At 34.4% G+C, this 27,349-nt stretch overlaps 1 protein-coding gene across 2 annotated transcripts; it reads right to left on the bottom strand.

The window, feature by feature from the left end:
- Window positions 1-214: 214 nt before the first annotated feature.
- Window positions 215-20,672, bottom strand: LOC149774461 (uncharacterized). Of its 2 annotated transcripts, XM_089945155.1 has the most exons (3): window positions 19,881-20,672; window positions 15,636-15,709; window positions 215-3,223 (listed from the first exon to the last, which is right to left on the bottom strand). In XM_089945155.1, the coding sequence occupies exons 2-3, from the start codon at window positions 15,667-15,669 to the stop codon at window positions 2,217-2,219; spliced, it is 1,041 nt and encodes a 346-aa protein (XP_089801281.1). In that variant the 5' UTR covers window positions 15,670-15,709; window positions 19,881-20,672; the 3' UTR covers window positions 215-2,216. The 2 variants fall into 2 exon arrangements, with proteins under 2 accessions (XP_089801281.1, XP_089801280.1); XM_089945154.1 differs by lacking the exons at window positions 15,636-15,709; window positions 19,881-20,672 and adding an exon at window positions 15,334-15,493.
- Window positions 20,673-27,349: the final 6,677 nt, after the last annotated feature.

Below are 27,349 nucleotides of genomic sequence, written 5' to 3'. Positions count from 1 at the left end.
GGTTTAGTTGTTTCAATGGAGTGAATTATATATATATATATATATATATATATATATATATATATATATATATATATATATATAATCTCATTAAAAGGGATACGTTTGTATCGGACAAATGATATTACAGCTATATTATAACTTATTAAATATTTACTTAGGATGAAAAGGTTAAACAAGATATAATGACTATTACAAATAAGCACAATACTACTAGGAGCACATGATAACTTTATTGGCGAAAGGGGAAAAACACAAATAACATTTAGCATCAAACTTTGCTTTGAGTAAATCATTACAGTCAATGGAAACTTTGGTGCATATCGTATATTGAAGCCTAAAAATCAAGTCTATCACATATTGAAGTATGCAAATCAAGTCCATCACATATTGAAGTATGAAAATCAAGTATATCATATACTGAAGTCTGATAATCAAGTATATCATATACTGAAGTATGAAAATCAAGTCTATCATATATTGAAGTATGAAAATCAAGTATATCATATACTGAAGTCTGATAATCAAGTATATCATATACTGAAGTATGAAAATCAAGTATATCATATACTGAAGTCTGATGATCAAGTATATCATATACTGAAGTCTGATAATAAAGTTTATCATATACTGAAGTCGTGGCATATTATACCGGTTGTCCAATATTAATAATTATGCAATTTAAAAACTTTAGTTGTTCTGACTGATCAGATAAGAACCAGAGTCCAACGGTATATGCATCAACCTTTCTTAATTTAATCAACCTGAGTTTCATTTACACTGCAACAATATAAGGCAATAAAAATGTTTTGACTTATGAAACTATACATGCAGATATTTCTCCTTTATTCCGAATATATGTAATTTATATGAATCAACATGCAGCAATTGCTATACCGTAGCATATGTATTTTTAAAGAATTAAAACAGAATTTTAATGCATTTTGTTAAAATATATATTTTTTTAAAATATCAATTTTCATTATTTTTCGTTATCTTCAAAACTGGAAACTCTGTTTTCTAGGGACCGCATTTTTTATCACTCAGAATAATTTTGCTGATCGTTTTCAAATAAAGATTTTATTTTCATGCCATTTACAGATAAAGTGTGTTTTTCTAAGCATTTTCTTAATATCTGAAGGATTATCCGATAATATAATACTAATCTATACTATAACAAAATCTTGAATAGTAGTGTGATCATATCAGATAATTTAGTCACTTGTAACTATTTTCTAATCGAAAATGTAATATATCACTTAATTTACACAATTACATGACAACGTAATACTGTTTTAATCCATTGTGCAATAACGCGTTCAATGTAATTAAATGTATTGAAATAATACTTAGTAAAGTGCATTATTCAATGACATGTTCTAACAGTTTTTAATGCGATATACATTTACAACACAGTAAAAGATATTTTACAACAATTCGTCAGTGATGCGCATCAACGAATAAAATTCATATACGATTAAAATTATTGGCTGGTTCGTATGTAAAAAGAAAGTAGAGTGCGCGCATGAGGTGACGGTAGACTCTGGAAAAAAAAATATGTACACAAATTCGTGGAAGGTTAATTGATTTCTGATTACATGGTCGAGGAGTATTATAACATCAGTCACATTTGATTACGTTGTAGGTATTCCATTAGCTGATATATTAACTAGTACTTTAAAGGGTTCACACCGATAGGGTCTCTCCATCGAGTGTTCTTAGAAATCAATTTCCTCCTTAAGATCTTGTGGAAAATGATGACTGCATCATCATTATTACCACCCTCATTGCTGTAATTGCATTGATAATAATAATAATAATAATAATAATAATAATAATAATAACTTTTATTATTATTATTATTATTATTGCAAGCATCTCATGATCATCTTTCCTATCACATAACCACAATATATGATGTCCGAAAATATGCAAATTTTAAACGATGCTTGACTATACTTTATAACGATTTTATTTTTATTATTATTATTATTATTATTATTATTATTAATCACCCTTACTATTATGAGGTTTATCCCGATTTAAAAAAATATAATTTTTTTCTCATGTCTTGTACATTCTATTTAAATACTGTTCGTTATAAAAAAAATATATTTGTTTGAAGAAGACAGATATACTACATTTGCATATCTCCAAGGAAACCGTTGTATGGCCAGGAAAATTCCAACTGAAATAGACCTAAGGCGAGGTCAAACTTATATTTCCGCTAACAAGTTCTGTAATAAAGCCAGCGGAAGCAAATATCTCATAAGGGGCTCAGTGTGCATGCAGCAAGTCCTTCTTCGCTGACTGGACACCCAGGATATGACTCCTCGGCAGGGGCCCATATAAAATGTGCCGTAAGGACAAAAGGACATACAGCTACACGTCTTTGTCATGGTGAGAGGTGTGTGCTCGTAATCTAGTGGCTCAGAGGTAGTAGGCTGCCTGGGACGACCTCTTCTTCTTTCTGCATTTCTACCGGGGAGAATGACTCTGTCTTGTTGATTTCCTTTCGAATTGCCTCGATGAATATCGCGTTTACCGCTGGTACCATTAGGTGGTGGTTTTGAAGGAGGAGTATTTCTTTGAGTGTTTTGTGTGCTATCCACCACTTGGCCTGATTTGACCTGTTCATTGCTCGCTTGCTGGCTTACTGTTCCGTTTGATTGTCCTCCTTTATTCTGACTCGCAGAATTAGAAGCAGAAACAGTCCGTTGGGAGCCTTCTGGCCGTGGACTTCCATTGTATTCATTTTCTGACCCGCCAGGCTTCGACCCACCGTTGCCGCTCTCGGCTGATGATTGGTGTGATCCTTGATCGGACTGCATCATTACTTGAGTTTCGTTTCTTACCGTCGTTCTGACAGAGACTGGTGTTATTACCGCCCTACGTGGCGTTTGCGTTGTGGTGACTTGCTCCTCCATTTCAACCGTAGTTCCATAACCGTAATCATATTCTCCACCATGGCCGTTAGGATCTGTATATTGGTAGTCGTATGTATTGTATGCGTTGTAGCCATATCCCAGTCTCTTTGTCGGGTAGTCATATAAATAGCTCGATGTTGTGCTTACCCCCTCTTCTGCCTCGTATTCGATTGGTTCTTCAGTTGTTGTAGTAGTTTGTGGTGAAGAGGGTCTATTGTTTCTGTGACGCCTTTGTGGGTTGTGCCTCCTTGGTAAATGTACTGGTTGACCTTGTCTATCATATTGTATCATGTGTCCTGAAATACAAGCAAAACTAGGTTTATTGTGCTTACTATTGTTATTATTTGTTTCTACGATCGAAAAAATATAATTTTAGCATTGACGCCAGTTATGGTATACAACCATTAGATTTCAATTATTATTTTAAAAGATTTATTTGTCCTTCTTGTTTTTTATCCCCATAACTCTTGCAACGACCGTGACATGTATAGCCCCGAATAAATGCTGCTTGTCATACATGGCAAATGCGTGCAATGAAATATCGTTTCGATTGTCTTGACTGTTTTATTTATAACAGCTCTGACATTTCAATGCCTTAAAACTTTATGAAAGAACTGTATATTAAGAGAGACAGAGGCGGAAAAACAAAAAACATTGAGACAAACAGAAAGAGACAAAAACAAAGAGAGTAAGAGAGATTGACATCATGAAAGTGCCTCCATTTGCCAATGATGATAGAGTAATGTCATGTCCGTGTGAATCTACAATATAGAGTAAGTTCATGTCCGTGTGAATCTACAATCTTGTGATGTCTTGTCTATATTATTAGCAAGAAGAATATCACCTGCTTATGTTGTACTGATTATTTACCTTTACTTACAATATATATATATATATATATATATATATATATATATATATATATATATATATATATCCAGACCCAACAGTTGTATGTATGTAGGTATGTAGGTAGGTAGGTAGGTAGGTATGTTGGTAGATAGGTAGATAGGTACGTACGCATGTATGCATGTATGTACGTACGTACGTACGTATGTATGTATGTATGTATGTATGTATGTATGTATGTATGTATGTATGTATTCCTTCTTCATTTCTACATCTCTCCTATCCTTTGGTCTTTATCAGGTTTACCAGTTAATAAAAGTCGCAAGTTTTTGGTAACTTGCGGAATCCGATGTCCTATCAAACTTAAAGCATTGCAAGCACTCAAGTCTAGTAATTGTCCTAATAGCCTGAATCTTTTTGCTGACATTAAAAATAGATAACCACAACGACGCAGTGTACCAGTGAATACCAAATTTAAAAAAAATTATGAATCACAAGTCAAAACAAAGAACTAGTGGCAGGACTATGCTAAATAATGCATGGTTGAAATTGATATTAAGTGACAGATAGGTTAGAAGAAGTTCGGATGATTGAATACATATGACTAAGAGTTTAAAATTATGCATTTAATTTGGACACGCTGGGAAATCATTTAAATAACGGAAAATTCAATTCTCGTATGCTTCAAACTGTCCCTATTTTTTTTAAAGTGTACTTGATCGATGCAAATATTTCATTTAGTCAGGTGGCACAGATAACTTTGAAAAATCAATTTAACACAGAAAGGATGAGTTTAAAAATATCATATATTCAAACATTCCGTCTCTATTTTTATATATTTTGCATGGGGTATTAGCGGGAAACACAAATTGAAATAATTATAAAATTTAATTCTGGGAAAATGTTGTATTAACAAAGATTGACATGGTTATCAGATTTGCATATTTCGTATTTAGACACTGAATTTAATATGCATGATAAATGAATATGTTTCATAACGAACGATGACATTCAAACAAAGTCACAGATTTGTACATTTCTTCTTCATTGGAGAACTTTGCATTACATATTTACGACATATACGCAATAAATATTAATGTTGGGCACTTTATAAAGCAATCCTTTCAAAAGTACTGTATTTGTTTGCATTTGCTTTGTGTAAGTGCCCAGTGTTTTATACGTAGACTGAGATTTAAATGCCAACTGTGTGCTTTCTTTGATGGCTTTGAAATGTTTTGGAATTTAAACGGAGGATGTAAACCATACGCATGTTTAACACATAGTTCAAGTGTGTTTAACGGAATTAGACATGAAAGTAATATTAAGATATCAAATGTAAATAATTGACTTCGACTGAAAAATAATATCGAGTTATCAAGTGTGTATAATGGAATTCGACATGAAAATGATATCAAGATATCAAGTCTGTATAATGGAATTCGACGTAAAAATAACATCGAGATATCAAGTGTGTATAATGGAATTCAACATGAAAGTAAAAGTAATATCAAGATATCAAGTAAGTATAATGAAACTAGGCGTAAAAATAACATCGAGATATCAAACGTGTATCATGGAAAAGATAATTTTGAGATATGTATTAAATATATTGAAATGTCACTTCCAGTTGTTACATGCAGAACAATCTCGTTATACTATTTTGTTTGGAGGTTGTTTAAATATGGGAATATCTGACGGACAAATTAGGAGCGGGTATTTCTTTGATTTTTTGGTTGGCACTTTAGCTGTATATAATGTAACTTCAAAGATTTCGCCTATTTTTACCCATATCGCATTATTATTTGTTCTTTTCTAGATTTGTATCGTTCAGGGTATGATAATATAATGAAAGTACAAGAAAAAGACAAGATTTCTCTCTCTCTCTCTCTCTCTCTCTCTCTCTCCTGCTCGTGTTACAAGAAAGAGTGAAGTTACCGCCTGTACACTACGTCAGTATGAGCAATGTTATCCTCTCATTTGGACAAATCAGAACATTTGATGTAACATGTCTACTGTTCATCGTGCATGTATTAACATACAGTAAAGCAATGAACGTCATTTTTGAAAGGCTTTAATGACAATCTGTCGACAGTGATTCCATTTTCGTTTTAATTTTGACAATAGAAGGGTAAAACCTCCCCGATTTCCAAATATCACTAGAGTGTCCTTTCATAATAACCAGGATATACATTAATTTATAATTAATAATTAATTTAAAACGAACAATGGTTTGTGTTAGTGTTCCACAGACAGGATATTTCGTACTGATAGGTCTAGCTAAAATTAGAGTTTCTGAAATCTATTTCGAATCGAAAAATCCATTGTAGTAAAAGTTAGTTTTGAAATGCATATCTTCATTGTTATTTATGAAGGGAAAATAATTCAAGATGAAATCTTTACAGCCTCAGTTAATCAAATGGATAAGAATGGGCTTGCATTTTTGTCTGGTCACATTTGCATCATTGTGCATGCCCTCCGCATTACACAATTAGGACGCTGTGTATTGCCATTACTTATCACTCAACCACTGTTCTTTGAACGCTGATGTGTTTAAAATTGTATTGTAAACTTAATTTTTTCGGTGGAAACCTAACTTTGTATGCTATGTCTTAAAGAAATTAATTTTCAATGGGATTTGTTCTGTTTGAAATTTACATCAACAATCGTAATATGCCAATCTAACGTGGCCTGTCGGGAATGTGAGGAGAAAAAAAAACTTCCATAATACATTGGGATTAGAGAGAAAAAGTCCTAACTGATGATCAGCAATTTGCGTCAGTGCCATGATCGGAATTTCCTTCCCGACACAAGTGCATATCAGGGGCGCTCGCAGAATTATTGGGGGGGGGTAGGGGGCAAACATGTAGTGGTCAGCAATTACGTTTTACGGTTTAAAACAACACTTGTTCAGAAGAGAATTCGAGGGGGCGGGGGCAGCAAATGCCTCCCCACTGAACCTATGTGCGGGCGCCCGTGGTGAATATGTAGGACTCTGTTAGGTTCAGGAGGCAATATTTTTCACTGATATATGCAAACAATCAATCAATCAAACAATAAATTATGTAACGGATAACATATCCAGTTCTATCATAGTAAAATCCGTTTAGATATGTTAAACGACATCGTCATGTAACTTTGATAAGCAGCATAACGATATCGTGAAATAACCCGGATAAATATGCTTAACGACATTAATAATAAATATATTAAAAGACGACCTGGAATAACACAGATGAATACATCATGCGACGTTTAGACTGAACCGAATAGTCGGGGCATTGAAAAGCGCAGATTCCAATAATATTCAACATTTAATTAGTGTCATGTGACTGACAGCAAGTGATGATTGATTCAATCACTTAGAACTATACACTGCAAGTGATGATTGATTCAATCACTTAGAAATATTCACTGCAAGTGATGATTAATTCAATCACTTAGAAATGTACACCGCAAGTGATGATTAATTCAATCACCTAGAAATGTACACCGCAAGTGATGATTAATTCAATCACCTAGAAATGTACACCGCAAGTGATGATTAATTCAATCACCTAGAAATGTACACCGCAAGTGATGATTAATTCAATCACCTAGAAATGTACACCGCAAGTGATGAGTGATTCAACCACTTAATATATTAACTAGTCGCGTGTTTTACTACCATGATGTCTCTAAAAACCATTGCCATAATTATTAAGATAATTCTTTAATGTTTATCTTTTCAAAGCACACCCCCCCCAAACACACACACACACATATATATATATATATATATATATATATATATATATATATATATATATATATATATATATATATATAGTGCTACTAATAGTTTAAGCAGGCTTAATAGCAGATCATATCCCGAGAAGCACTTCTTTATGTTAGAATTACATCTTAGTGCACACGTGAATAACCCTCGCAGAATGAAGACAATTTGTTTAAGACATACAGATAACATAATGCCATCTTAATTTATGAATAATCAATGAAATTGTTCCCTAATTCTGTTAAATTAGAATGTCATCAACTTAATTTTATTTTTCTTTCATACGCTTCTTTCAACTTTCAACTCAATCTGTTATTCTTTCTTTTTCTATTTGTCGTTTGTACATAAACATATTAAAAAATACAAATGAAAATAGCTTGAATTTAAATATGCTTGTTACAAGAGATGAGAGCGTACTTATCTTTTAACCATGGAAACGTTTCTGTTTAAAAGAAAAGTATACCGAATCAAACTATTGAACTAATCTAAATTTTGATCAAATCTAATTAAGTCTCAGCTCTACTGATTTATAGATTTCATCCATAAGGTCTCATATCTTTGGCTTGAATCCGAACGTTCACAATTTGCTTTTATTTCCCAAACCTTGTTAAAGATAAGTAAATATGCATCACCTTTCAGGGGCAAGCTTGGTACAAAATCAAGTCACACCCCTAGTGGGATATAAAAAGTCCATATATGTGCCATATATTAATAAGTTCGAAATAACAAAATTAATTACTTCAGCTTATTACTTGAGGCAATTCGTGACACATTAATTCAAGTATAATGCCTGAAAATGATCCTATTGTTTAGATTTCAACCTAACATGCATTTATTCATCGATCATCGCTGTGTCTGTACAGAGGTGATATGCAATGTCAGCACACAATGACATGCGTATTCTGACATTCTGCTCAGCTGACATTAATGCAGACTTGTTTACAACTGTTCCAATAAAATTATGGCAATTAACGGCTACATTCGGAGAAGCCAGTCTGTCATCCAAACCCATTTAGGGTCCATTAAGTAGCCGAGTGGTCTAAAACGCTCGCTTTTACATGTCACTGCTCCCTCCGCGTGGGTTCGAGTCTCGTACATGTATGCACTCGGCTAATGTGCGTATGTGAGACTGAAGGCCTTACAGCAGCTTCCTGTGGGGTCGATGGTTTCTTACATGGGTTTTCCCCGGATTTTTCTTCCTCCACCAGTTATACTGGTCGCCATAAATATAAAATAACATGAGCTCAAAAATGGTGTTAAACCGACAACAACAACAACAACAAACCCAAGTATTGAGTCATGGAAGGTTGTTGATTTTTCACTGACGATATGCAAGTTAATAATGCAAATATTTCCACAAACTAAAGAATCACACAAACGCTATTAGCTACCGTTGTCAAATTAGCCGTTAAGAACTATAATATGGCATCTCTAAAATCCAAATATCAATATTGATTAATATAATTATTATCATAGCATTACTATTAAAATATTAATCATGCTACAATGTGCTTACTTATATTATCTATGTTTAATCTCACTCAAGAAAAAAGAGTATAATATTGTTTACATTCAGAACCCCATATTCTGAGTAATTAATTAGTTTAATGACGCTAGCAAACAAAAACCCAACAAATAACACAGAAGGACAAGCTTAAAAAAGCTAATGTTTTACATTGTCTTAGCATATACCGAGTAAAGATAAAAAGAAAGTATTGGCTTGACCTGACAGGACAAGAAACAAAAAATCCATTAGTAGTCCATGAAAGTACTTTGCTGACATCAATCTTGATGCTAATTGAGGTCCATAATAAGTTCCCTGTTGTAGGTAAACAAATATGTTCCTACAAAAATATCAGACATTGGCTGGTCTTTTGTCTTCGTCATTGAGACAGTCCAATACATATAAATGTATGTAAATGTGTGTGTTATGTACGTACCCTATATGTATGTACGTAAGTATATTTGTAATTACGTACGTATGTATATTCCCACTGATGAATGTATTTATTTATACATTCATCCAATCTCCCGCTCGTCCATGTATATTTCCATATACCTGCCATTTTATTTCGAATACTAGCTGTTGCAACCGTTTGTGGCAACGTTGGTTTACTAATATTCAGAACCATTGACAGTACACGTAGAACAATTTATCGTGAGAGAGAGAGAGAGAGAGAGAGAGAGAGAGAGAGAGAAATGGCGGGTGGGGGGCATTACAAATATTAACCAAACATAACGGAAAGTATTGCTGGCATTGAACTATTATACAAAATTGGGAGTTGACAATACACGGGTGGTTATATCTACCCATTGTACTATTAAAACTAAAATCGGGAGTTGAAAGCACACGGGTAGTAAGATCAACACTTTGTTCTGTTATACAAACTACAGAGTTGACGACACACGGGAGGTAAGATCAACACTTTGTTCTGTTACACAAACTAGAGTTGACGACACACGGGAGGTTAGATCTACACTTTTTATGATATTATACAAGCTAGAGAGTTGACAAGGCTCAGTCTGTTAGTTTGCACTTTGTATTATTATATACGGAATTTTGTCTAGACTTAACAGTGAAGGTAAATAGACAATAGTTACGTCCAATACGTTGTTGTTGGGGGGGGAGGGTGAGGCGGCCGTGGACAATATTTTCCCCCATACATTGCCGTCAAGTACTATCAAGCATTCTCGTGTAGAATTCAGGGAAAGCACTTTTCGTTCTGTCTGGTGAATATCTTTAATTCCCCCAACCGCCATCTCTCTCTCTCTCTCTCTCTCTCTACATCTATGTGTCTATCTATCTTTGTCTCTCTGTCTCTGTTTCCATAACGGTAACTTGTTCTACGTGTACCTGTCGTTGAAGATGATGCGGACAGTGTGTTTCCCCAACTCGTTGCCGTAGAGTTGTTGATGAGGACTCAAAGAATATTACCAGCCTACACCCGCATACGTTGTTGAAAAGCTGTTGTTGATAAGCATATGAACAATACTTTTCCATTTACGTTGTCATACAGGTGTTGTTCATGAGAACGTTGACAATATTTGCGGAATTAGAGCTCCGGGTTCTTTTTACCCCCGAGCAATTTAAGAACATAGAGGTGTGCGGTATTTTCTGTATAACGGTATACTGAGTTATTTTTCTTTTAGGATTGTACCCAACACGGTACTTTTTCACTGTTCCTGTACTTCGTTATTTTCCGCCAGTAAAGAATAGTCGGATATTTCCAAGTAATCGTGCTACGAATTTAATGCTATTAGCAGCAACGTTTCTACTTACATGGCAATATAATACAGCAATTTATATTTTTTTAAAATTGTTTTTGTGACAAATTTAGTTTGACTAATTCAAATATAATTGCATCATATTTCTGATCCTTCAATCACGTATTTTACATGTTACACTCATGCCAACGCGAAGGATATATTAAATTGGTGGAAGATATACAAACTTCGGATTTATAAAGAAAAATCTAACAAAATCTTCAAATAACAAAAACATTTTAAAAACCCACAAAAAAACCCCGACGAAATGTATAGTTATTTACTAGCATATGTTACTGTGTTAAGTTTTTGTAAGATCGAGAATCGTCCCAAGATTTACTAAGGGAGCAGTTGTTTTCCGTTTGTATTTTACATAATTTCTTAAGTCCGCTAAACCTTTTCACGTTTGGGTTAGGGTTAGGGTTTCGGGCTAGTAATCTTGGTACGAATTTAATGCTATTAACAGCAACGTGAAGATTTACATGGCAATATAATGCAGCAATATATTATTATTAATTTTTTTTTAAATTGTGACAAATTTATTTTGACTATTTCAAATATAATTACATCATATTTCTGATCCTTCAATCACGTATTTGACACGTTACACTCATACCAACTCGAAGGACATATGGGATTGATAAAAGATATTCAAATGTTGGATTTATAAAGAAAAATATATTAAAAAGAACTTTCACTAAACAAAAACAAATAAAACAAACCCAACGAAATGTCATTTTATAGTTATTTACTAGCGTAAGTTACTGTGTTAAGTATTTGTAAGATCGAGAATCGTCCCAAGATTTACTAAGGGAGCACTTGTTTTCCGTTTGAATTTTACATAATTTCTTAAGTCCACTAATCCTTATCACTTTGGCTTAGGGTTAGGTTTAGTACGTATTCTCATTGTTGGGTGTGTTTTGTATTATCTGGCCTTCGCTAATAAACTTCTTGGAATCTTGGGTGTTGGAATCAAACTCATATTTTTCCACCGTATTATTTCAATAGTATAGCTAGTGCATTGTAGACTTCAGTGCCAACGCTTGATATTTTATGAACAAGCTCTCTAATGTCGGCACAATGTCCTTGGCATGTGGCAGCTAAGCATTATCATCCCCCTTTAGTTGCAGTTTTCATTTCACAACATATTCAACAATTAACATACAGATAGCAAATTCAACTTTTCTAAGACGACGACCATTTAATGTCGTGGGTGTGAGTGGGGTTCGATTTTCTTTTGAGCTTAGATATTTTTTTTATATTTATCTCAAGATAATTTTTAAAACTAATAATATAATGGATATAATATGATGGCATATTGGCCTAAATCAGAGCAAGATAATTTGGCAGCTATTGACGAACCAAATTATTGATTAAAATAGTCCCAGGCACCTGTCTCATCATATTAAGTTGATGGTCCCGAATATAATTGTGGTATATAGCGGAATGCGCAGAAATAAAGTGATATCGTGCAGTACAACAATTTTTGTGGAATCCAGCTCAAGAAAAACCAATAACTTGAACCTAAAATTTGGTCAAACACACTAGTTTTCAACGTATTAACGTTTGTGGGACCTTTGATTGGTACTTCTATTGTTTGTCTTTTGAGTCCCATTCCAGGCCATACAAACATAAGACTTTGTTCATCCTTTGGAAATTGTAATCTGTCGGTTTCTCAATCTTCAATTTGTCTTAAAGACCACCTAACGAATCTGGCTTGGCCATAATCAATTATTACATGCAGTTGGCAGAACCAAGTTTCCAAAATAGCGTTAAATTATTAAAATTTTGTGCCAAACATATCTCATGGACCTTTGCGTGATTAAATTTCAGAAAGTTTTGAAATAATCAGATAGTTAGTTCTTTAAAAATGATGTGTTTTGTATCGTTCTGTTTCTGTTGTGTTTTACAAAGCGTTCTTACTTAACTTATCACCGTATTTTAACATGAATATTAATCTGGCTTCAGACAAGATATGTTTGCTGAATCTGCGTGACATGTTTTTACGTCTTCTCCGCCACTTTCCCCACGCTTTTAAGAAAACAGTATTGTCTTACGATGTCTTTAGTGGATAAGAGACATGTGGTGGCTTTGTTGTTATAAATTAAGTTTTACCGGCAACAGTATTGCCGGTAAAATAAATTACTTGCATCGTGAAAGGTAACCCATTTTGAAGCATATGCTGTGCAACGGATATTTGCGACGGTAAAAACCAACAATGACGGACTCAGATACCTAACAGGCGAAAATATTATTTACTGTGGTACTACGTCACATGGAGAGTTGAGAGTAGTGATTTTATCCACGTTTTCTCACGTCGGTTATATGACTTTTATCCACGTTTTCTCACGTCGGTTGTATGGTTGTAAACATTTAACTCTTTAACAATCAGAGAGCGCGTTACATTCGCAAATGTGTTTAAAGTTTCATTTTTGAAATTCGCAGATGTGCTATAAGTTTCACTTTTGAAATTCACAGATGTGATAAAGTTTCACTTTTGACATTCACAGATGCGCTGTAAGTTTCATTTTTGAAATTCACAGATGTGCTATAAGTTTCATTTTTGAAATTCACAGATTTGCTATAAGTTTCATTTTTGAAATTCACAGATGCGCTGTAAGTTTCATTTTTTGAAATTCGCAGATGTGATGTAAGTTTCATTTTTTTGAAATTCACAGATGTGCTATAAGTTTCATTTTTGAAATTCACAGATTTGCTATAAGTTTCATTTTTGAAATTCACAGATGCGCTATAAGTTTCATTTTTTGAAATTCGCAGATGTGCTATAAGTTTCATTTTTTTGAAATTCACAGATGTGCTATAAGTTTCATTTTTTGAAATTCACAGATGTGATATAAGTTTCATTTTTTGAAATTCACAGATGTGATATAAGTTTCATTTTTTTGAAATTCACAGATGTGCTATAAGTTTCATTTTTGAAATTCACAGATTTGCTATAAGTTTCATTTTTTGAAATTCGCAGATGTGCTATAAGTTTCATTTTTTGTAAATTCACAGATGTGCTATAAGTTTCATTTTTTGAAATTCACAGATGTGATATAAGTTTCACTTTTTAAATTCACAGATGCGCTATAAGTTTCATTCTTTGAAATTCACAGATGTGATATAAGTTTCATTTTTGAAATTCACAGATGTGATATAAGTTTCATTTATGACTGCAACAGTGAGCATTTGCTTTGGTTGCTTATAATTAAAACATTAAACAAGCAAAATTCATGAATGCGTACATACCTGACTTTTTTATATAAAAAAGTATTAATTATAATTATTTTACTATCCGGACTGTGATTACTATGATCAACGAATTCTGTTTCATTTGTAGATGCATGCTTAAGGTCCAAACATTGCCAAACAGTTTTCTAAAGTACGTATCCCCATTTATATTCGTTACGCAGCTGTGTCGAGCTTTTTTATTTAGGTGACCACTTCAGATGATAGAAACCTTTAGGGCGATTTATCATATATATCTGCCTGACGCTTCGGGCAATACCATGCTTTTAGGGTCATTATCAGATTAATGGGCCGGGCGCATTAGGGTGAAAAAAAAGGTTTCATGACTGTTAATCATATTGTCTAGGCAACCAGTGTGCAATAAGAACTATAACCCTAGATTCTTCACTAAAATATAATGAAGGTTGCGAGAGTAAATCCTGAAGAATGGTTGGGGGCAGCATCTATGTTCCTAATGTTGATTTTACACATGTGTTTGTAAACTGTTTCAGTGGGATTTTTCAGATATATAGAAATATACAAATCACCATTTTTAGCGCTTTATTCATGCGTTGTGTTATTTCATAAACTATCGCACAATTGTGGAAGAGCAACATGGCGTGTGACACATAACGTCGATATTAGAATGAGTCTCAAAGATTTTAATTCAATAAGTAACTTTAGAGTTTGTGAAATATATTTCCCCCGATATAAAAAAAGAAATTACTTAATGTTTAAATAAGAAATCATTAATATTTATCTTTTTCGTTTCTTCATGTCTAGCTGTGGATTATGGTAATAAAGTTATATAATGTGCATACATTTTTAAGAAAAGAAAAATAAGTCGTACATTATATATTACAGTGTCATGACTGGTTCCCTTTTTGGGGTTTTAATTTATTTTTATGAGTCAGACTATTCCAATTTTGTGAATCTGAGTCATCGCACAGAATGCAACATTGCGAAATTAAGTCTTTTATATAGACATGCAGTTAACATGATCTATATGCATGGATCGTATAGTTGACAAATTAAAATTCTGGGCAAATAGTCGAATACAAATCACATAAAGTAATTTGAAAATAATAAATACAGAATGTAAATACAGAATGTATTTCATTGAAGGCATAGGACACATTTGAAATTACTTAATTAATGAATTAATGTAAATACATAATATATTTCACTGAAGGTATAGGACACATTTTAAATTAATTAATGAATTAAGTGACCAATACATATATATAGTTGATATAAATTGGATGAAAAACTGATGACAAGAAAAGTTACCTGAAATTTCCAGATTATTCAGAAACACCAAAATTGCCAAAAATGGTATTAAATGTAAATTCCAGTGCCCCACAGACATCGTCGCGGTGCAATGAGTTTCAGCTGAGACAAGTTTGGGATGGGATCGGCACCGCGACTGAGATATTTGACAGCTCAGGAAGAGACTGTATATGGACGTATGTAAACTGTTCCGCACGGTTGAACAGGCTTGTCACATTAAGCCAACAACATAATCTTTTTTTCCCCCTTTTGGTTGAGCATAATATTTGTGGTTTAGGTGTTACAAATATAGGAAAGATTACCTTGCATTCGTCTCCTATTTTTTCCATTACCCATTTGTCGGTTATAGTCTCCTTTTCTTTCATCTCAAATTTCACTGTAATAGACAGTTAAACAAAGTTGATTGAACCTTTCAAAACTGTAACACTATTGCCATCACCCACGAATTTGACTTTCTTTAACAGAAGAATGTTGACTTCGAGTAATATCTTTACATGATGAACTGTATAATCAATGATGAGACCAAATATATGACAAGGGGAAGGCTCTTGAAATACACCAAATTATCCATTTAGTTGTCATTTTTCGTACTTTCAAATGTAAGAATGTATTTATGTGCGCGTTGACATACATACCTACATACATACTTACATACATACATACATACACACACACACACACACACACACACACACACACACATGCATACATACAAGCATACATACATACATACATTCATACATACATTACATGCATGCATGCATGCATGCACGCACACACACGCACACACACACATACATACATACATACATACATACATACATACGTACGTACGTACGTACGTACGTACGTACATACATACATACATACATACATACATACATTAATGCATGCATACATACATACATACATACATACATACATACATACATACATACATACGTACGTACGTACGTACGTACGTACGTACATACATACATACATACATACATACATACAACCGCTCCGGTGGCCTAGTGGTTAGAGCGTCCGCCTCGGATGCGGGAGGTCGTGGGTTCGATCCCCGGCCGAGTCATACCAGAGACTTAAAAAATGGTACTAACAGCTGCCTCGCTTGGCGTTCAGCATTAAGAGGTTAGTGTTAGGACTGGTCGGCCTGGTGTCAGGATAATGTGACTGGGTGGGACATCATGCTACCTGTCTGCGGCATTATGCCCCAATGCTAGACATCACTATAAACTGCCACATTGCAGACATCGTAGCGATATGACTGAAAAATTGTTAAAGCTACGTTAAAAATCAAAATCACATCACATCACATTACATACATACATACATACATACATACTGCCATCTCACCTCTGCATGTGTAGGTTCGAGTCCAAGGCTCGGCTAGCCTGGGTACGTGGGAAAGCCTGCCAGTAGCTTCTCGTGGGTCGGTGGTTCTTTCCTGGGTTTTCCAGGGTTCTTCTTCCAACAGTTATACTGGCCGCCATGTATAGCCTATCTTGTGCTGGAAAATGGCGTTAAACCCTACATACATACATACATACATACATACAGACACACACACACACATACATGCATGCATACATACATACATAAATACATAATACATAAATACATACATACATGGATACATACATAGATACATACATACATACATACATACATACATACATACATATCACCTGTAACAGTCATCTATTGTTTCTGTCATAAACAAAGTCTTTAATTCCACCCATTATGATATTCTGTGCAACGTAATTAGCTTTTTTTTTGTAAACCCCTCTCCGTTCTCCAGCTATTTTAATCTTTATAGCTAAGATGACCGCCTTAGCGGTCGAAATTGTTCAAGGATTACGTATACGCATGTATACCGCCTTCGTCTGTTCTTGTGTGCAAGTAAAAGAAACAATTTGAGAGAAAAAAATTTAATTTAAAATTTTTGAACATGTAATTTTTCTTTTAGATGGGTGCTCACTCATTTGGGTTCATTTCTCAAGGTGTCATTTCTTTCCGCATCCTGTCCCAAGGTGTTTACGGCTCGTACTTTCCCCAAACAGGCATCGGGCTTTTGTTTGGTTTCTACCCCTTATATCTTTAAAAAGTTATTTTTTTTATCCTTGTCAAGGATCTTTTCTTACTTGTTCGGTGTATGCTAAACATGTTTAGAGCTATCATGTACTGTTGTACCATTCCCCCGTGTATTTGTATGGAATGGGATGCATAATGTCAAATTTATTTTTGTTATTTTGATTTTTTTATTCCTATGTACATCTAACTAACAAAATCAAAGAGTCCTGAGCTAAAGGTGTCCGATTTTGGCATGTGGCAGGGACAGGTGGGTGCTCCTATAATAGTTACCGTTCCTCTACTGCTCCGATGTTCGCAGCTGTTTTCGTAACTAGAGGAGTCCTTCTTCTTCCCTATACTTTCCCCTCCTCCATCTAACATTTCGATTCAGGGATTATTTTATATCAGAAAAGGGCAATTGATCAAACTCACAAAAACATAACAGAAGAAAATAAATTTGTTTAACTGTTGTTTATTTGCACGTTGTTCATTGTTGTTTTGCTTTGCACGCAAGTATTGACAAAGTTATTTTGTTACATTTATGTCTTTGTTGTATAATGTTTTCGTTTTGTTGTGCTCTCTTTTCGGGAGATCTGGTGTGACCCGTACTACCTCACCTTAGCCACGTAGCTTTGGCATCACACCTCCACTTGCTCCATACCGCTCCGGTGGCCTAGTGGTTAGAGCATCTGTCTCGGATGTGGGAGGTCGCGGGTTCAAATGCAGGCCTATTCATATCAAAGACTTATAAAAATGGTACTTGCAGGTGCCTAGCTAGGCGCTCAGCATTAAGAATTAGTGTTAAGACTGGTCGGCCTGGTGTCAGGATAATGTGACTGAGTGGGACATGATGATACATGTCTACAACATGTTGCCTTAGTGCTAGACATCACTACAAACTGTAACACTACAGACATCATAGCTATATGACTGAAAAATTGTTAAAGCTACGCTAAAATTAACACACACACACACACACACACACACACACACACACACACACATATGGTTATTATGTGATTGGAGGAAAATACAGATAACAATAATCGTGTCTTGAGGTACATGGAAATGGGGGAAACACCGACCTCAAAGCAGTCGCATGCAAACGTTTTTTGACTGGCTCGGTAAATGGACGCTGAAATACGCCTGGCTTGCTAAAGACCCATTGCATTAAGCAAAATGGCCTTTGAGTATGCATACAGTTTACTTTACCTGTGTTGATACGACACAATTATAACGTATGAATCAGTATACACTTAACATGCTTCTAACCCAAGGTTGTCAAAATAATAGCAAACCCACATTTTCTCTCCTATGACACTTCGAAGATCATGTGTACTCCTGTTAAAAATGATCTAAATATTTTTTCGTCTGTATTTTATCAGAATTAGTTTTAAAAATTCATTCTTACTTTTCATTTAGAATGAAAATATCTTCCTGAGTCTCGAGTGAGTATTACCAACGCATGTCTTAGTATATGGTCATAGGTAGTATATGCATTTATTAATGGCCAGATTTGGAAAACATATTATCGTTCCGTTTTCTCATTTCTTCGAACATCTAAATACACCCCACCCCCCAATCTTAATATACCATTATTTTGTGTGGCATTTTGTAAAGGCTTTAATTTTATTCTATGATGGCAGCTTTGTATACCTCATGCTAATAAAATATATTTTAATTGAATCTTTAATGCGTTGTCGTTTACGACACACAATAGATTTTTCTGGAAAATATAACTAAAAAATCAATTTTTTTTTTGTCATGACAAAAAGGTTATATTATACATTTCTGCATTGGTAAGTAAGTGATTACACACCACCTTGTGCTGCTTATGACCTTTCATTGTTATGCTGTCATGTAATCAAAGTAAATGATTGTTCGGTGTCATAGTGAATTGTGAACCAAAGTAATTATGACCCGCCGTTATAGCTTTTAATGTGTATGATCTTCGTCAAAATCAGCTCCAATATTATTGATTGGTGTGCATTGTCCAGCAATAGTTCAATATCTTTCTCCATGTAAGCGTAATTATGTTCAACAGTGGGAAAAGTACTGTCATGAAATCATTTCTCTTTGTCCAATAAATTTTGATTTTGCAAGACATCCTTAGACACTCTGTCTATGAAATACAGGCATGAATGTACAGACCCTATGCTGTACCCGTTGCCCTGGTAAAAAGTAGAAACCAAACTACACGGACATGTGTCTATTTTAATTGCCATTATTGACAGCAGAGTCGATAGGATACGATAGGTCAGAAGTCAGCCATTAGAGATTCGAGTCCAGGACATTGATTGTGTGCTTTTGTTAGTGTTGTTGTTTTTGCTGTTGTTGGCATAGACTTTATTTAAAAACGACAGAGTTCAAGATCCCTAACAATAATTCATTGTTGTCGTAGACCAGTGAAAATATAATAATACTATGAAATATAAAATATCGTTTGTTTATGAACACACTTGACAGCCTACCTGTTTTGTCGTGCATTTCCTGGAACCTGAAACTGTTTTCCCAAACATGCAAGGCTGCCTGAGTGTGTTCTTGGGAAGTGCGCTTAACTCAGTATGATATGGCCAACAACGTGTTGAAAGGGACGTTCAAAGCAAGAAAGACATAAAAAAATACAAAATTGTACCAACGTTTGGAAAGTCCGCAAAGTGAAAGCAATATGGCTGACACGAAAAAAGTTATCAAGAAGATTAATACATACACAACACAAATTTAGGCCATATCAAATTTAAGATTGAACTTTACAACAAACAAATAAATTTATGTCTTGGTGTTTTTGAAGAGCTTGTGCGTTTGATAATAAAAATGTTAGAATTAAATTAATGACGTAATACAGGAAGGGGCGATAAAACGTTCAACATCTTTGTGATATAAGTAAACATCAAACTAACTTCCTTTCTTCAAAGTTATAAATAACACGTAGATGATTAATTTATTGATAATTAGTGTTGATCTTATGCCCTTGACATTAACAAGGGTTTTGAATCTAGAATGTTTCCTTTGCATACCATTTTGATTGGACAGACGGAAATATGCAAAATGACATACAAACAGATATTGCCAAGTGCATTTTTTTATGCCTTCATTCGGAGAACATCATTATGGATGCAGTTTATAATCTACTCAGAGCAGATAATAAATGTAAGCCAGTAACAGCGTTGATACGTATGCTTATCAGATATGAACAAGAGCGTTAGATATTTAATTTTGTGAAAAGTTTTAAGCTTTGTCTCCGTACCAAACAATGTTTGGATGTACCTTGACTTGAACTTTATTTCTCTCAAAACAAAACAAAACATGACAACAACATCCTTCAACATCAACAAACAAACAAACAAGCCCCACCCAACCAAAAAAGCAAACAAAAAACAAAACATGATCATATGTATATATCGACTTGAACCTTGTTTCTCTACCTATCTGCTGTCCAAGGATTTGAGCTTTGCCTTGCCGCGCCAAAGATACAAAATTGTATATAAACCTGGTTTCGTCCTTACGGCAATGTGAAATACTTCTCATATTGGTTAGATTAATTCTTTTACCTTTGATATTATCAATATTTCTGTTTTAAAATCGGTAAATTGAGATTTATTTTATTAAGGCTTTAATACAATTCGGAAATTAATTATGTCTTTCATGACATTTCCAAATCAAAAATGAAAGTTATTTCAAGATTGCATTTGGCGTAAATCAAATTTTCAAATATAAACGAAGAATACAATGAATACAAATATACTTCTGAGTGACAACAAATTTTTTCTCTACAAATTGTTCATTTTTCACCGAATTTGTTTTAAATATTTGGGACGATATTGTCATTTTTGCTGAGTTTCTTATCCTTTTAATATTTACGTTTCACTGTTTATAATTTAACCAACTTTAACAGGTTACAGTGATTAACACCGCTCCGGTGGCCTAGTGGTTAGAGCGTCCGCCTCGGATGCGGGAGGTCGTGGGTTCGATCCCCGGCCGAGTCATACCAAAGACTTACAAATATGGTACAAACAGCTGCCTCGCTAGGCGCTCAATATTAAGAGGTTAGTGTTAGGACTGGTCCGCCTGGTGTCAGGAAAATATGACTTGGTGGGACATCATGCTAAATGTCTACGACATGATGCCCCAGTGCTAGACATCACTATAAACTGCCACACTGCAGACATCGTAGCGATATGACTGAATTTTTTAAAAGCTACGTTACAAATCCAAATCACACACACACACAGACACACACACACACACAGTGATTACCCGTAACGCTGATATATTACACGAAAATAACGAACAGCAACTTGTAAAGATAAACGTATTTGCACAGATTTGACATGCGCACTTCTCTACCCAAGGACAAATATAATAGCTGTGCTCAAGAAAGTTAATTATTTTTAATATACATACGTTTGTATTGGCATTGGTTGATTCTTTTGTCAAGTTCTTCTAGTCACATTGCGACCTCTGGTTTGCTAAGAAATGGTATGATCTTGATAGTAGAATCATCCGGAACTCGATGACCTCACGGACTAACACAGTACAGCATTTTCTGTTAAAGCCAATTTTTTGTTTTGAAATCGTTTATGCCCTTATTAATTTTGTTGACAGTGAACTGTTGTGCAATTGGTTGAAAAGTAATGAAAATTCTAAACATTGTGTTAGTATTATATGCTAAATAGGGCAAACCATCTATGTGTCTAACGATGTCCTCTCAGCCAGACAAGCATAGCCCACTGAGTGCCATTACGTAATGAAACACAAAAAATTCCGTGGGAAAAGATCGGCTGACGGCACTTTGTAATGTTGACTAAACAGAAATTAACTGTCAACTTGAGGTTGCTAGGTGGAGATTGGATATTCGTCAGTTTCTCCTAACACCCATGTACCCTATTTATCCATCTCCTGTTCGTCACCTTGCAGTGAGATAAATGGTTCTCCTTTTAAAACGTAATGTGTGTGTGTGTGTGACTTGCACAATCTTGACAAATAATCTTAGAGTTTACTTAAATGATTGGCTGGACGAAAGAAAAAAGTTCTCACGTGCTTTTATTTAATCCATTATTTGTTGTCAAAGTATGGACCTCGTGTCTAGAAGGTGAATTGTACTAGAGAAGAAACAAAAACCAACCTAGAATCAGCAGAGATAATCTATCAAATACAACTGATATTAATACAACAGAAAGCTTAAAACAATTTTGAGAGCAGTCACTTAATACACGTCTAGTCAGAATATCATGCGTAAGCTATTTAATTTTGTAAAAAGTTTATAAAGCGTTTCAAATTTTGCCTCTGTCATTTAGTCACGTCTAAAACATTCCATCCAAAATATGCACCCCGGATAAAGTTCTTACCGGAAAAGTTCTTTATATGATCCGGTGTCAAGGCACAGTTGGATCTATTGTCACTTACATATTATCTTTTCGAAAAGGAAACAAGAATAAAAGGTACATAACAGAGCAACGCCAAAGTCGCTTAATTAAGCAAGAAAATGTTGACAGTAATAAAGAGATCACTAACGCCTATGGAACATGTTAATAATACGATAATTTCTGCAAAACGTTTGCAAGAAGGAAACGTGTAACCAGCGGTATTACAAGCAAGTAAAAGCCCACGGAGGGAACAACTTCGAATTCACTCTTTATATATTGCCCTTTAAGCAATTAAACCCTTAATAGCATACACCGGGATTGATAATTAATTTATGAGACAAATCATATATCTAATAACGTCAGAAAAGGTTTTGGTTCATTTTTTTTATCCGGTAGGGAAATGCAATATTTTTTATTTAAAAGTGTGGGTTTTGATTCTTATACAAATATAAATTGATTTCATGAACTCCTATATTAATGTAATTGTGATAGTTTTCAGTGGCGACACGCTTCATCTATGTTTACAGTCATGCCGACCAGTCCAGCATAACTAAGTATAGGACTTGGTCACACTTCGGAAGCAACGATGACTTCATATTACAAACTTCGGTAGCAACGATGACGTCATATTACAAATTGTCATAAGTGCTTAAACAACCAAATAATGACCGCGACCAAATATATCTGTCCTTGGTCACATTCGCCAGAATAAGCCCCAAATGCTTATAACAATAGGAATGATACTTGAAGTTTCAATTGCAAGTTACCAGTTGAGTTTTTTAATTGTATTTATATACTGATCATAGTGATTACAACATAGGCAGACTCTTTGCAGCATCTGTCGCCACATACAAGGTGTATGTGCACAACTTTCTGTGCCCATCGATAGCTGAAATGACTAGAGCGATTGGTCCCGAAGATATCTGACTAGAGCGATTGATCATGAAGACATGTATAGAGCGATTGGTCCAGAAGACATGTCTACAGCAATTGGTCCAGAAGACATATATATAACCCTGGCGTCCTATGGTTCGAACCCACAAAACAATTATATTTAGTTCTTTCTGTGTACTCCTACCCTTCTCTTTCTGAAAGATGCAATCTTCACAAAAGGACGAACACAATTTGCATTTTGAATGACACATGTGCGGCCGGAGAAAAAACTAAGAAAGCCAAGGAAACTTATTTTCGGGATAAAATAAGGCCATAATAGATAACAAAGATTAATTTGAGTTGAGTCTGAGATATTGTGGGAACCGATCGCAAATGAATTTACATTTGCAAGGTTATTTTGATTGGGTCAGAGTGAAAACTCTATCGCAGACACAATCTCAAAGGTTTATGGTTTCCATGTCATATGACATCCTCATATTTATTGAATAGTTTTCCATATTTAGGAATCATCTCGAAGTGCTCTTCACGTCAGTCTTATTTACGATATCTGATTGATTTATGGCTGATACATTTTATGGTCATCAAGAGAACGTATAATTCAACTGTTGTATACTAGTTGATCAGATTAATATATTTTAACATGCCAAATAAAGATTTAATATCCCTAATTTCCAAAAGGGAAGAATTGAAAATATGTCAGGAGCTCCACACCTCCAATTACCTACATTAATAGTTTTTCGATAACTGCATACGTTTCCGTACGAGAGAGGAACATTAATCATATACTACAATTGCATCTTTCTTTTATTTCTAACATTGCACCGGACACTTTTAATTGCAGAATGTCATTACAAGTACAATTTAGTATCTTTAAAAATCATTTAACTTTTCGCAACATAAATCTTTTGTATAGACGATATATAACATGGCTGGTATAATATTTAATCCAAATAAAATTGATACGTAAAGGTTGAAGTAAGTTGCTTTGTGAATACCTAGTTCACTTATGGCTTTAAGCTTCGTGATATGAAAGCTCATTCATCTATAAAGAAACAACACTTTTGCTAACACGTAGTCCACTAAGTTTTCATATATATATATATATATATAATTCGTGTAAATCCTTGTGTATATGATGGTGCATTACAGCGAAATTTAGCTATGCTGGTTAGTCGAGTGATTGGTTTTAGAGCTAAAGGAGATTCACTCTGCGTGTGAGCAAACACACACACACACTGTTATGACTCTATGGTCTGAAAGTATGTAACAAAAGAGAGTGATAACTACCAAGCTTTGTCAAATTCAAGAAGTAATTTTTTTCCCTAGAAAGAAAAAAGTACAAGCAACTTACAGTATTGTAAATTAAATCCCACATAGTCCTCAACATTTTGTCACAAGTCCAATAGTACATAGTTCCAAATAAATTTCATTGGTGATCCGAATGAATTCCAATATTTAATGTGCTGATGTGCCAGTATCCTGGAATGTTGTACTGTGTTAACCGTCTTGATGTATCACAAAGATATAATCCAAAATGTCTTTGGCTGAATTCACAGTAATCCCATAGTGATAAAGTTCAAGAAGTATTTATGAGCCATTTGTAATTCGAAAGAATGATTTAAACAAAAAGATTCCTCTCCAAGTTAACCTTAACACAACAATAAAACCGATTCCACTTTGTAAGGTAGGAATGAATAATCTTGAAGTAAACAAATTTATACACCACTAAACTTAACCTAGGTCACAATTACCATTTTCTAAAATATTCCGTCATCTTAATGAAAAATTTGTTTCTGGAATCTTCTAAGGTCAGAATTATGACTATCTATACCTCAGACTGAAGTAAAAATGTTTACAATTAATAATTATCCTAATACATAACCTACAATGATAGAAAAATATTACATGTTGAGTACGTTGCTTACAAAATCAATATCACTAGTGAGGTAGGCCCTTACAATCTATAATCATAAACAAAGCACCAACGGAACACTATTTCTGGAATAGTATGGAATGTTAAGAGAACAACGATATATTAGTCAGTCACATATAATGATCCCCTGGACTGCAGTACTCAACGTTTAGCTTTGAAAACTTTGGACCTTGGATATGGATCAGTCCAGTACGGAATGATCCTAGACCCATTTAACAGTTTGAATGACATGTCGTATTATGCACTCATCACGTGTACGTTTCCTACGAGTGAGTTTACTGTGCCATAATGCAACAGATCTATGTCATAAATGGGATGTAATTACTTTATAAAATTGTACACGTTAATTCATCAACGGAGTGTATAAATATTATTTTTGTACAGAATGTATAAGAACTTTTGGATCAGGCCTCGTATATATTACCCTATACACATATTATACAGATCGTTTCAAACAAGACATTTGCTTAAAAAGAAAACACCTTATGAATGTTTGACAGACGGAAATGTGCTGAACATATAATAAACTATATCTTTACGCATTTTAATGGGATCACCTGCGCATGAGACATGTTTCAATCGTTAGGAAACATTTGCTGTCATAATTATAGCATTACGTGCCAAATGCAAAATTTGAAAGCTTGACAGATGCAGTATATAGGCAAAACTGAGTATGTCTTGTTTTGTACCGACTAGGCGGAATGAACTAGTTTGATACGGCGTAAGAATATGTGAAGGCAATCAGGCCGAGACCCACGCTCATACGCTGTATGAGTTCTTTTCCCCTGACTCGGAAAAAAATAATAATGTATTCTTGTATTTATTACATATCCCTTTCTTATTCACACATTCTTTTAATTTTTTTAATGGATACTTGAACGAAAATGATTTTGGCATTTGGCGTTCATGAATTATATTGTATATAGAAAATCGCTATGTACGTAATTGGAGCTACGCCTAATTATGCGTCATTGTTCTGGCTCAGTTGAAGATTTGGTTACCCTTAACTTCGACATTGTTAAAAATGTTGTCTGTGACATATGAATGGATTTAAACTGCAGTGACAGACAAGTGGATTTTTTCCTTTCTTCTCAAACATAGGTTTTTGGACTATTTAGTAAACCATTTTCTTATACTCTATTTACTGACATCACAAACGCTACATCCAAGGGAAATTTCAGGGCGAATTTTACAGACTAACAGTAAGTAAATATGTTCAGTTTTATGCCTAAAGCTCAATAATTTACATTACTTTCAAACTCGTTCGTCTTTAATTTTCATTTAATACAAGACATTATTGATGTATTGAAGTCATACTTTAAGCATATGTTTTAAAACAACGAAGACTTTGGCTCTTTCTAACATAGGGACTAGATTTGTAATATTCATTTCGATTTTTTAACAAGAAAATGTTAAACAATATCGTCCTGTTTTCTTCTCTTTATTTTCTACTTAAACAGTCGCAAGAATTTGAAATGTAAACAAACATACTCGTACTTTCATGTACCATACTGATGAAAAGGTCAACAACATCGTAGCAAGATGTAATTCTTCTAAATCTTCATTGCAATAAAAACAGCTACTGTTCTCTGTGATACGTCTACCTTTATGTTGGGGGCCCCGAGTGGCCGAGTGGTTTAAGGCGCTCACCGTTACGGATCATTGCCATCTCACATCTGTCTGCGTGGGTTCGAATCTCGCGTTCGGCCAACGTGGGTATGTGAGAAAGCTGGGTCAGTGGATCTTT

Source organism: Sinohyriopsis cumingii, unplaced genomic scaffold (genome assembly GCF_028554795.1).
Source record: "Sinohyriopsis cumingii isolate HCF-2022 unplaced genomic scaffold, ASM2855479v2 utg000229l, whole genome shotgun sequence".
Lineage (NCBI taxonomy): Eukaryota > Metazoa > Mollusca > Bivalvia > Unionida > Unionidae > Sinohyriopsis > Sinohyriopsis cumingii.
Note: the sequence above shows the minus strand (reverse complement) of the source record. Positions and strands in the feature narration are given on the sequence as shown.